The sequence below is a fragment of the Triturus cristatus genome, chromosome 5_2, assembly GCF_964204655.1.
Source record: "Triturus cristatus chromosome 5_2, aTriCri1.1, whole genome shotgun sequence".
In the NCBI taxonomy this organism is placed as follows: Eukaryota; Metazoa; Chordata; class Amphibia; order Caudata; family Salamandridae; genus Triturus; species Triturus cristatus.
Window position 1 is genome coordinate 223,631,803 of NC_140588.1, and position 13,964 is coordinate 223,645,766.

General features: G+C 41.9%; 1 protein-coding gene across 12 annotated transcripts in view; it reads right to left on the reverse strand.

Annotated features, from left to right (window-relative positions):
- The window catches only part of PTPRM (protein tyrosine phosphatase receptor type M), a 1,478,792-nt gene that overhangs the window by 722,183 nt on the left and 742,645 nt on the right, over positions 1-13,964 (reverse strand). For all 12 annotated transcript variants that reach the window (XM_085607017.1, XM_085607015.1, XM_085607014.1 and 9 more), the window contains exon 9: positions 7,345-7,454. In XM_085607017.1, coding sequence (XP_085463143.1) covers positions 7,345-7,454 — 110 coding nt within the window. The remainder of the gene's footprint in view (positions 1-7,344; positions 7,455-13,964) is intronic.

A 13,964-nucleotide genomic window follows, 5' to 3' on the forward strand; every position in this document is an offset into this window, starting at 1 on the left:
GGAACCAGGTTAGAGTCTGGCGGGAGGCTCAAACGTCCTGAGATTCTGGGCAAATTATTTAATCTCCCTCTGCCTAAAAAAAAAAAAAAAATACGTCCATCTGTAATTCCACTGGTGTTCATGTAAAGAGCTCTGATATAGGGGTGTGGAATTTAATAAAATATCTACTTATTCATGGGGCAGGTTGCTTCATAAATCTACTTGTCCTGTAACACAATCCACGTGTCCCTTTGGTGCAATGTAGTGCGGCAACAAATTATGGCAGCAACCTCATTATATAGGAGCTCTGATATAGCCTCTCTTATTATGCCAGTGCACTTGCTGGACTCACGCCACCTGCACCCATCGCCTTGCCGGGATTCATTCCACGTGCTCGAATAGCCCGCAGCAACTGGACCACCGCCATTTCGGCGCCTGGAATCTGCTGAAAGGACGCGCCCTGGCGCCTTTAAATCTACCGCTGCTCTGTCTGCAGCTCCTCCCCCTTGAGGACCTTACTCCATGCGCCCAGTTTGGCCTGCAGTAACCGGACCCTCGTGTCAGGGAAACTCAATCTTCCAATGGACATACCCTGACGCTTCCTATCAAACCGATGCCCTTATCACAATTTTCCAACCTGGACCTATTACATCCAGGGAACCCAATCGGTGTACTAACACCGGATCTCCTCCTCCCTTCATCTGAGTTTCCCCGCTGCGCTTCACACATTGCCACACATGTAATTATCTGTAACCTGGTCCTGTTGATGGCCTAACATTGTACATAGGCCGAAAAGCCGTTGACTTTTACAGCAAAATTTACGCCGCCTCTCTCGTGTTTGCCCATTTAAATCACCCTGTATTCATTTGCATTTAATGTATGGGTATTACTACGAATACATCTTCTATATAATTTGTTTTGTTGTGCGCCCGCTGCCTGCTGTACATACTTCCTCACGTGTCACTTGTGCCATTCTCCCTTTCACAAGCACTTGTGCACAGTATAACACTGGTTCCATGCCATTTAATATAACACAGTGCTTTCTTTACCTTTCAATATATGGCATTGTTTACAAAAGTTTCTCTTTGTCTCTGCAAATTATTGTCTCCCTGTTTTCTTTCTGTACTCATAGCAATTAGTTGTGCTCCCTTAGAAATTGCCTGATAAAAAATCCAAATGAGACATTGTTGTATGTTGCACAGGGCTCATTCCATAGTAGTGTTTGAATACTTGCAATCCCCTTCTGTTGCCACATTTCCACAGGTCTACATACTGGGGCTGAAGGTAGCGGTAATCAATAGTTCCAGGGTTAGAATGCCCTTTAGAGTCTGTGCAAACTTACTAATTTGCATGTTTTAAGAGTTGTCAAAAACTCTTCTCTAATTTGTCCCCGTAATGACAAATGTTGGCAATTTACTCCTGACAATGGCAGACATAAACATTCTTCCAGAGTTGGGGAAAAATTGGTTGGAGGGAAAGTGAACTTGCATACACTCAGATTTTCCCATGAGCAAATCTACACATGCATATTTGCTCATGCTAAAATGCAGTTCACAAATATTTTCTAGGAGTACTATTTCTTGTCCTACTTCTGTAAATTCTTGGGAATTCACGAAAGCCGTATAGCTGCACTTAATGCAAGGGCATATACCATGGGTGCATTTTTGAGACTTACTTTAATAATTGGGCCACAAATTTGGCCTGGCGTTGACCATGACCTTTTGAATTTATTAGAATTCTGTCTCTCTCTCTCTCTGTATCGTCTGACTTTACTGTGAGTGACAGCATTCTGCTCTTTCTCAAGGAGCATATCAGCAAACAATGTAGTTGTGTTCAGTGCCAGTAACTACTGTGGCAGTGTGTGCTTTTTGAGACTAAAAAACAACTTTTGCTTTTGCCAATGTTTGTTATAATGGTGAGGGCCCGGCAGCTCCAACACCAATAAGGGTTTACAAAAACCATGCCAAAACAAGTCACACATTGACAAAACTTAAAAGCTGAGCACCAATTTCAGACCTACAGGCTTTGCCAATGCTTGTTTATTTTTGTTTCCCATAATCTTATTGAAACTCGTTACACTGATTTCCCATTATGAATATTTATGGGAAATACTAGCACGCGTCAACACGTTAATAAATGATGCTGCAAAGAAATGGTGCCTATGATTTTACAGTGGTTTAGCGAAAAGAAATTCCTGCTTTCATTTTTTTATGAACATTTTATTTTGAAGGCAAAGAATCATCAATCTTGCTTTCAAACATCTGCAAATATTTGCATAAAATCAGAGAGCATTCTGGGAGCATTATACATAGCCTCATATTGCTAAACCTTAAAACCGTATGTACACATTTTTATACTGGAACCACTGTCACTAGTGCAGTCAGAGCTTACAACATTTACGGAGAGCACTCACCCTAATAATAAAGGCTTTCAATTAATGAACCATAAACACAAGTTTGAACAGCATTAACATACGGACAAAAATATTACCTTGCTGTTTCCAATAGGTATTGACCTGACGCTGGTCTAAATTTAACAGAGCACAGAGTTAACAACCTGGCAGAAACAACCCAATGAAAACCTGCGTTCACGACCAAGAAAATACTTCTTTACATCAAGATGGACCAGAGTAAGCCTTAAAAACCCTTCCACATTATAAAAACCCTTCTCACAACCCACATATCCTTGACACTCACAACTCCAAAGACCCTATCAAGATCTTCAAAAATCAATTCCTTACACAGGCTTTAGAACTACATTAGCCTATAGTCTCACCAAGATCATGCATCATGATACAACCCACCTTCCACCAGAAAACCAATTTCACAAGGCAGTGTTGAACATTCCTCGGTGGCTTCTGCCCAATCAGAGGTAAATTGGTGTAACCCAGGCTTAACTAAAGACAAAATGATGCATAATGTTAGCTAGCACTGTAGCCAGCTTCATCATTAACACACAGATCGCAGAAAAGTTCCCAATTTATTTAAAAGAGCCAGTACTTTTTCATATAATGAAGCAAACACCAGCTCAGCCCCATGTGCTAGGCAACTGCTGTCATACGTCCAACCTATGAACCTGAGAGTTCCATGGAAAACAAGCCAAGTTCTATAGCCCCTCAAACATCACCACTCGAGAGGCCATCCTTGCTCATGCAGAGAATAATTCCTTTAATCTATGCATCCTCTAGAACGTGTTCTCCTTCTTTAATACATAATAGCTAACTGAACCCTACTAAACAATTTAAAACTGCCATCAGTGGTGCACGTCAAACTGTACTGAGTACAAGTCTTCATCAGCAACTATGGGCAAGAGTCAGTTTATCAATAGCTAAGAATTGCATTATATCACGTGGATCTTCTGCCACCTTACTTACACCTGCTCCCTTGTCGATAGCCTCTGTTTGTTTGCTCTTACACGGATGACACCGCAAGTGTATATCCTGTTCTGTGGCCTCCAAGGTTGGTATTTGAGCACCTTTTAAACCACAACTACCCTAAAACATTAATGCCAAAGCGCCCTAAAAATAAATGGTTAATATTCGATTCCTTGTGTATAGCACCTGCTACAGGCTCCTCTATCGTGGAACCCCCGAAAACGATACTCACCACCTATTTCAACCACTGTGACTATTAGCTGAAGATCTCGGAGCCTCAATCCAGATTGACAGAGTGATCACAGAGGCAGCGTTCAAAGACAACTCAGAGAAGCCTCCAGCGGAGCTTGGTGCAGCTCTGGTTGATACCGTACCAGTGGAAGATTGACTCCACCAACACCCTCTTCTTTTCTCTTCTTTAACTCGTACCTCACCTCACTAACAAAACATCCTTTCCTAAGCAATGTGCTGGCCTACAAAGCTAGAAGATGCGCAAGTAATTTTTTTTAAAAACTACTAACATACCGAGATCTTGAACCCCAGATCAATAAACACAACACGACGCCTAACGAAGGAAAGGACCAGATCACAATATCAATAACAGAGCATCAAATTTCAAATCAGAGTCAAGACTGCAAGTAAAACCTGAGCTCTAAGAAGGAAATGCTCCAAGATTCCCATAGTGATACAAATCATTACCATGGCATGAGTGTGATATAAATATTTCCAATGTAATATTAAATAACATAATGTAAGTAATGGTGTTATTAAATGGTAACATGGTGTCCTCATGCCTATCCACGCCTGAAAGAGATCAGATTCCAATGGGAGGTGAGGTTTGTGTCACCAAAGGTTCTCATACGAACCAAAGTTTGGACTGTTCAACTTCACATAGGAAGTGTCTTCAACAACTTGTCTTGTAGACCTTGGAAGAAGAGTGCACAGCTATTCTATAATGTAAGCAAGCGCATCTATAATTTATTGTGTTGTACACAATCCAGCTACCATGTGTGACAAATTACCACTTTACAAAACAAATGAAACTGCACAAAAGATGCTTGGAGCTGGATTGGGCATATAGCATTCAAATGATATAATAGCTTCTACCGGGCCCTTGCAAAAGGGTATCAGACTCTAATGATAGGATCATACATACCAAGATCACAATTCAGCTCTATAGTGAGTGTTAATCACAAAGCAAGGCAATAAAAAGATGGAAATATACTTTTGTAGGGTTGCTTCTACATTTTGGAGTAGATTGCCACCTTAAACGATAATCACAGAAGCACTCCTGGAAATATAAGTCAGACACCCGGGACTATTCTCACTGGGCAAAGTTTCCCCATATAGAATTTACCCTTGGTGGAGAATCGTCATGCGTAGGAGATGAGGACTGGTACAAAACTATTTATTGCTCTACACACGGAAGACAGTAGACACGATGCCCAGAGGCGAAACCCTGTTACCTAAAACCTAATGAAACATGGGAGTGTTCCTTTGCCTTTCTCTCCCTGTAAATGCATTTTATTATGGCATCTAATATCAGTAGTTTTTGCTTGAAATTGTAGGATTAAAAATAGTTACTCACAAACATAGGTTCATTGAATTTTATAGAGACAACGTCCGTGGAATGTGATATTACGGTACTTCATTCAGAATTTATGCCAATGAAAAAATCACCATGTTAGCAAACTAGCCACTCTCATAAGTGGTTTCCCAGTTGACATTTCCAATACACTAGATTCTGTGAAATTGGGATGTGGAATTTCAAATTGTTTTTTCTTAGCACCCAAGTTAATTATGGTGTAGAAATACATGTATGAATCCAGCACCTAAGTTGAACTTTGGTGTAGAAATACATTTGTGAATCAAGCCCATAGTGTTGATGTTTCAAAAGGCGTAGTACACAATGTTAAAATGCTCTATTGACTTGCGACTTCAAATCCCAAAGAGAGAAGACATCAGGAAGCCATTAAAATACAGCACATGATTCCCAAACTATTTTTGCAAACCTAAATTCAAACGAAATATTTAAAGTGCACAAAAATGTGCATCTAATTCCCACCTACTGATATAAAGTTTCATTCTCAACTGAGACTTATGCCCGGAGATGGACTGATTTAGGAAAATCAACTAGAATGAGGATTTTTCCAAAATTGGCATATTAAAGTTAGGGGCAATGTAGTGGAAAGAATTCAGAGGTGGAAGTGGCTATTCTGAAAGGAATGGACATTCACGAAGATGGCACTTGATGGGAAATTACACACATTTTGCATTGCCATTTCCACTCTGAAAATGCAAATAAATCGACTCCAAAACTGATAGGCTTCACTTTTTTTTTTAAAGTGGAAAACAGTTAGGTGCAAGAGGATTAGCATGGTTAACATTTTTAGAGAGGAAAATATTTAAGTGCAAGTGGTTTCATTATCAGTAAAGTTGGAGGATAAAAACAGTTGAAGTGTAAATGCAAAATTCGACTAAACTTACTCCTGCAGATTCTCTAACCAGTAACAAATCTGCATATGTGTAGGAATGCAGAAGGCATCTTTGTGAATCTTAAAGACTCCAGAAGTCCACTATATAGTAAAAGTTAGGCCAGACTTTCCATGCAGAAGGCACTTTTTCTTTTCTTAATAACACTGGCACAGTTTGACGAATCTGCACAAAAAGTCGACAATTTGTTTTAGCCATTTTGGCTACTACATATAACGTTTTGTGCTGATCCATCAAGTGGGGTACAAGAAAAAGGAAAGGTCCAAAAATGTGTGTTGATTTCCATAGGCAATTTTGCTCTGTGACAAATTTGGCAAAAAGTTAGAATTTTGCTCATCAAGTATACTATTAGTGACTTAGTGTAAATCCATTCAGCAGTTTGATGGATTAGCCCTTTAAAGGGGACTCGAGTTGGGCATGAAGGGGTTAACCCTCATAAAAAGTTTTGAACATCTGGATGGTTGGTTCCACAGGACTCCTCCAGTACCAGCACATTTAAAAAATAGGTAATTCTGAGTTGCTAAAGGAGCTTTTTCTCCTGTTGGTCATTTCAGTACTGTGGTACCGAATAATGTGATTGATTGATAGCAATGGAGAAGGAAATGTTGCTGCCACCATTAAAGGACTCTGTTTCAAAGTATTGGGAAAAAAATTAAAAGCCACATAAGGGGGCAGGGTGGGCACACCCTAGCCTCAAGGGCCAAGTGGCCAGATCTCAAAGGGACCCTATTTTAAGTTAAATTAAAGCTTACGTTGCATTTCCGATACCACGGTACCAGCACCCTGTATGTAGTATCATTGTGGCATCGCCAGTGGTAAGTTTTCTATGGTACCAAAAAACATTGTTTTTTTATTACAACTGTCTGGTCATAGACCAGACCTTGTGGCCAACTGCCATAGTGCAGGTCATAGGCTGTGTACAGTGCGGATTGACCACCTGAAAAGGTTTGGGTGCAGGGCCAAACCACCACTGCACACTGCTGAAGGCTGTACACAGCAGTGGGTGTTGGATGGAGGACAGACTCTGAGGCCAACTCCCTCATTGGCACGGCCAAAGACCATAGCAGTGTGCAGTGGCGGTTGGTGACCCTGCAGTGGGTTGGGTGCGGGGCCTAGCCACAGGCCAGGCCCTGTGTCCAACTCCAGGTCATGTGTAGCAAGGGTTGGCTATTTCCGGGTTATAGTCGCAGGGCCTGGCCAGATGACAGGCCCTGTGTCCAACCCCATCCTGTGCACAGCCAAAGACCTTGCACAGGTTGGGTTGGCTGCTCCCAGTTAATTGATTGTCTCATTTAATACATCATGAGTGATGCAGTATGCGAGGTCATAAGCAGTACAAGAAGTGTTTGAAAGATATGGTGTGAATGTTTTTTTCAGTTTTTAAACATTAGTTCTTTTCTTATTTCAACACCGAACTATAAAGTCACTTCAACCTTTGTTTTTTCAGTGGAAAAGGTTTTCAGCAAAGTATTCAGCAATAATCCCTGTAGCAAACGTACCTCATATAAAGTGATGACTCCATAGGTTTGCACTGGCTCCCTCCACTGAAGAAATATCTTTTCTTCAAAGGTACTGCCTTGGATTGATTCGAGAGGTACAGCACTTGGTACTAACAATGAAAACAGAGAACAAAATATGTTAGTTAAGGTAACTGACCTAGAGATTTAACTCATAACATTAAAGCTGCTAGGGACAAAGCCACTCGACTGGTAACCGGTTAGTATTTGGGTGGTAAGACACTTTCACATTAATAAATACAAGATATATACAATACTTGGAAACAGAGACCAGGTTTCCCTTCATCATCCATCCATATAGATCTTCAAATTGATGTGCGCACTGGCTTCCGCAAACTTTGTTACACAACTGAGTGTCTATGTATTGATGCATGCAGTTCACCCAATCTTTTCTGTGAGTCACATTCCCAAGAACATTACCATGGGCCATTGAAGATACCTGCTCAGTGTCTTACTTCCAGGGTAACATTCTGATCTACAGAGTCAGGTCATTCTCAATAACTGAATGCTGTTTTAAAGATTTATTATCATAGTATCATGTGTGAAGTTTAACATTAAACAATGAGAAAGGGTCACATAAAAATTCTGTATGGAATGCCCATGGATATATGATTTTTAAATACAATACATACCTTAAAACAGAAACTCATTATAGCCATGTTACGAAAACCATCATGGTTGCACTTTTAAACACAGTGATTGACAGATGATGAGAGATTCAATTCATAGGTGATGCCCAAACTCTTAACTTTCTGAGGAGTGGAAGGAGCAGTTAAAAAAGCAGTTGGCTGTCCAAAAAGAGGAAGAGCCATTCCACCCCTAGAATTTCAATGTTTGCTATTTTTAGATAAAAGAGGTTTTCTCTAATCCAATGCTGGAAGGGATTTAGGAAACTGGTGACAAAGGTTAGGAGTTGTTTTCCAGGTGAATGAACATCTGTGTGTCTTCTACTGCATCTTGCAGCTGATGGGGTGGGTACGTGAAGCAGTTACCAAGAATGTGGAAAGGGTAGGCCCAGGGGTACACCACACAATGACCCGCAAGGCGAGAACTCTACACATCTCCTGTTTACTTGCTGGGTGCAACTGCATGGGGAAGACCTAATCCAGTTTATGATGTTCCCAGATAACCCACACTCTTTTCAGTCTGGGGAACAGCATATCATGGTCAACAGTGTCTTAAACCACAGAGAAAAAGAAGAATCTGAGTAATTTGCGAATCATAATTGAGTTCGGTTTTAACCCCATTAACAGGGTCATCGGAATTAAGCAATTTTATGGTAGTGGCTTTTTTCGCATAATTATGGAATTGTTGTATCTGCCACATAACCGATCATATTCTGCATAATCTGCAGATTTGGGCTTTTTTTTGTTTCTTCTAGCTCAAATAGATCAAAAGTTACTAAAAACAATTTGACTTCTTCGTGCACAGTAGAAATCCCATCGCAGAGATGAACTAGTCATCATTTAGTTGCTAAACTGGTACTAATGAGCTGAAACGTTTGCCCAGAAAGTATTACCATGTGTAAAAATTACAAAACACTGAAGTACTACCATCAAAATACGCACCAAATTATGACCCATAATGCGCCTTTTCTTGTCGCACAATTTAGTCAGCCCTGCCACATAATCCGTGGCCCTGCTTATGAATAAGGATGCAGATGAATAAGGTGCCTAATTTACACACCAGAGGGGAATGTTTTGCCTTCTAAATACAGCCCTCGTGCTCTCTCAACTCCACCCATCTCCTTGTGCAGACTACATTTCATTTTGTTTGTTCTGCAGCACCTGGGTTAAATGCACTCATTAAGGCAGAGGTTGGAGAAGACATGGCTTGGGGGGGTGGGGGGGCGGGGGGCGAGTGTAGTAACAGTTTCACATTCTGTTTGGAAAAACGGAAATATTAAAACTTCAATTGAAAATGTATTATAAAAAGAGACGAGGGCATTGAAGACATTCCTGCTTGTCCCAGACTGTTTGCTTTCTGTTCTGTGTACTGTGTTCAGCTCTTGCTCATTAAATAAAGCAATTAACTATCTTCAGCTAGCACATTTGCAACCAGAGGTGCAGCAAGCTTATAAATTGTGTGTAAGAGGCGAATTGATTTTTCGAGTAAATCCCAAATGAGAGCTAGGTAATGCAGCAAAGACACACATTGTATACTTGACAACCAGCCGATCAGGGCATGTCTCTGGGTCTTTCAATGTCTGTGGAAGGCTAAAATCTAATTATTATCAGGATTTAGTAGGGTTGGGTGATGGTGAATTTTAATAAACACATGGGTGAACTTTAACTCTGTGGACATGAGAGAAGTTTTACACCTACCCTAGCCACTGTGGCTGAAACTAATTATTCTCATAAGTATTTCACACCTCTGCTTGTTGACAGGATTTCCTTAGTTACCATGCCTTCCTCTTGTCCTCTGAAACTCTTTGTTCAGCCTCTGCTGCCCCAGGTATATATATTTGCTTAAGCTAAGGGGCCTCTTCTCCAGGACAGGCAAATAATTATTTTTCAGATACATTTTAAATAGGAAATCTGTTATGTCTCCAGGAGGGTATGACGAAATTAAAATGTTTGAAAATTAGTATATTTCATGAAAAGCTGCACTTCCAGACTGTGAATTGAAGACGATCAGCCATTAAAAGTTACAAATTTAAGGTTTAAATTAATTGCTGTAGATATAAGCCAATCCCCTAAACGTTTGAGTGCATGCTGTGAGATATTAAATCACAACTTGAACATTCAGAATTAGAAGGATACAACATTCACCCACAGTCGTATAATTATGAACATAAGTAAATGGCCCACACATTAATGAAAAATGTAGATTAAATCTTTGCATTCGTTTTTTAATACAGATATTTAACAAAAATAGTTTCCCAAATGGAAGCATACCTGGATTTAGTTTTGGGCTAAGGACCCATTAAAAAAAGGAAACAGCAAGGTTTTATGCAATTAGTAAACAAATTAGAAAGACTATAAACAAAATAAAATACAAAACTTGTCTGGGCATGGTGTTCTTAACGTTACATAAATAGAAAAATCAGCGTGGTTAAAAGAGAATATAAAATAGAGTGTATGTTTCAGAGGCGAATGGGATATGGGGGTTAACCAGCATGAAGCATGCACACAGTGTTACATGTTCATAACAGGCTCAATCTTTTATTCCCCCCTTCAGCCCCAGGCGCCAGCAGCCCTTCAACTCATCCCATGCACTTTACACAATTGACTTTCACCACGTGATTTATGAATGTATACCTTTCAGTGCTGGCCTACTGTTGAGACATCATGGCAGGGGCCACTTTTTAAAATTAAAGGAATGTTCTTTTATCTTTCTTTTGATAACTTTATTTCGGCCGAGGACCATAAAAGTGCACATAAAATACATACATACATGGCACATCCAATAAAACAATAAAAATAAATTTCTTTAAAAGATGAATTAAACATTAGGTTATCAAAGCTATTTCAATAATTTAAAATGATTTGAGGCTTAACCTACGGCGCCGCATGCCATGGAGAAAGCGAGAGACAGCAAATAGAATAGGCGGAGAAGTGTCATGCTTGAGGACTCTACACGCCTGTACACAGTGCCTAAAACCCAAGTTTCTACAAATTGGAATGAGCCAATATTTACGTATGTTACTGTATGCAGGACAGAAAAATAGGACATGGTTAACATCTTCTCTAACATAATTACATAGTGGGCAATTTTCTTTTTCAGTTTTTGCCCATTTCGAGGTGAATGATCTAATGGGTAGAGAGCCATGCCTTAGTTGAACATATAATTTCCTCGCAAGAGGGGGGTTGGATTTCATCCAAAAATTTCTCCCACCCCCTTTCTGATTTAAATGCGAGGAAGTCAGTAGAGAGCCTGCCATAAGAAGTTGAGCTTTGTAAAGCATGCAGATTATGTTGTCTCACCATATTTAACAACTGAGCTCTAGATATCCTCGGGCAGCTCAGCTCAGGGGACCCCCATAGTTGAGGCAGACCTATTTTTAAAGCGAAGGCCTTGATGCGGGAAAGCCAGGGGTTGTTTTTGTTTTTTAACTGTTCCCAGGTCTCCCGGAATTCAGCTCTAAAGGATACCAACTCAGGTACTGACCAGAGCCTCCTCCAATAAAGTAAGGGGCGCACGTCTGCCAAGTTTTCAATGGACTCCAAACCCATGTCCAATCGCAATGGGATAAGAGGTGTACTTATCGGCAATCCCACCAAATTTCTCATAAAGGCCTGTTCGACCCTCACGAGACTGGATACATTCCTGTGACCCCAAAGTTCGACACCGTACAGAGATGCAGTCCGAGCCTGCAAGCTATAAATCTCAAGGGCAGGCGCAACCGGTTTGGATATCGATGCTCTCTGGAACTTGCCAATACCGCCAGATATTTGTGAAAGTCTGAGGGCAGACTTAGCAATCTGGTGGCCCCAGCCAAAATCCTCCGTCAGCGTAATCCCAAGGTATACAAAGATCTTAACTCGTTCCAATGGGACATTATTCAAAAGAGGGTTCGGGCGCGTGCGCCTCGTGGGATTGAAGATCATAAACTTGGTCTTATCCGTGTTGATCTCCAAACCCCGCGAGGCGCAGAAGCTCACAAAACCATCCAGGACATGCTGGATACCCGAAGAAGTTCGAGACAACAACAGAGTGTCATCCGCGAACATTAAAGCTGGTACACGGCCGGACGTCAACCAAGGGGCATCACTATCCTTGACTTCATTTAGGGTACCGACAAGACCATTTATGAACAGACTAAAAAGAGTAGGGGCCAAGACACACCCCTGCCGGATGCCCCTGGCAACAGGGAAATGATCCGAAAGGGTCCGTGTCTCCGACACCTGACCTGTGCATAATTTCCATCATGCAAACGGGACAAGATCTCAAGCAGATAGGGTGGGAGGCCCAAGTCTGCTAATACCACCCACAGTTTTTCCCTAGGGACCAAATCGAAAGCGGCCCGCAGGTCCACAAAAACTAGGTAGAGGCTGCCACCCTCGACCTTTGTGGTTTTCCAAAAAAGGACCTGAAGCCGAAAGATTTGGTCCAAGGTTGAGATTCCGGATCTGAATCCAGCCTGGAGAGTGGACAATATTTCCCGTTCCTCCATCCATGCTTGAATCCTGTCCAAAATAATTCTGCCCATTAGTTTGTGTGTTGTATAAAGCAAACTAATTGGCCTATAGTTTGAAGGGGTAAGTGGGCAGCCTTTTTTGTAGATAGGGACAATCTTGGCCCCCAACCAAGTGTCCGGTGGGTCAGACCCCTTGAGAATCGCATTGAATAGGGTGGCAAGGTAAGGCGCCCATATTTTCGTCTGGGCTCGAAACAAATCCCCCGGCAATTTATCAAGGCCGGGAGCTTTGTTTGGAAGCAATCTAACTATAGCAGAATCTACCTCCTTCAGGGTGATACTCACTGGGAGGTCAAGTGGTTGCATACACAATCCAAGGCCTCCGCCCGAGGCCCCCGTCAGTCGATACTCGTGACGGGGGGTCTGGGGCATGGGGCCGGACGTGTATCGCAATTCCCTCCTGGCTAGATCCAGAAGTTAGACTTAAACCCAGCCAAGATGGGTCATCGTGCTCCAAGCATGCATATAGAGCCCCAAAATGAGCCTCCCACACTTGGGGCGTGATATTTGGGGTGATGGCTTGGCCTCCCCCCTTAGAGCCTGGACTAACAATAGCCCAGAATGACTTTGCGTCCCCAGTCAGGAGCGCATTTCTCAACTCTCCCCACCTAGCTTCCTCCCAGTCCCTCTTAGCTCCCTCAATGGTCTTTTTATAGAGCGAGCGAGATAGTCTAATTTTTAAGCTATACTTGGCTTTGATTGCAATAAGAAGATCTTTCTTGGCTTTCCTGCAGGTGCCATTGAACCAGGGGTGTGGCTTAGCCCCACCTCGTCTAGGTCTGGATAGTGGGAAGAAAGCTTCCCCCAGTACGCTGGCCAGCTGGCTATGGATTTTTACAGCATGACCATTTGGTGGCAGGTCAGCCATCGCAAGTAACCATGGTATAGCGAGCTGGTATATTTCACCCATCTTAGTCGGAGAATTTTGGAAATGGGGCCATATGACCCTACGCCGTTTGTTCGAAACCATGAGTGGCATGTTCTTATTGGAGGTGAAACCAGCTTCAGGGTTAGTCAGCCCAAAGCTCACAGGTTTAAGGGTTAGAACAAGGGCGTTGTGGTCACTGTCGTGTCTCGGATACACTCTAAGGTCTAGAAGCTTGTCCCAATGTTTTGCTTCCGACATAATATAATCAATAATGGATGTTTGTGCTACCCTATTAAACATGGGAGTTCTTTTATCACACAGCCCGCTGTGTCCGAGCCCAATTAGCAGGGTCCAGTCTCCCACAGAGGTCCAAAACCAGGGGCCCAAAAAGTGAAACAAATGAGTGTTTTTATCATTGTGAGAAAGATGCATGCCACAAACGTGGCACACTATGATGTGGTTTCGGCCACATCCTAATAATCGCATCGGTCACGCATAGGCACGGTAGGAAATATGCAAAATAGTTCATGGACATCCTTGGGCCCCAAGTTCAAGAGTCCAACGCAGAGCAAAAGAGTAAGGGCTTCAAGTTGT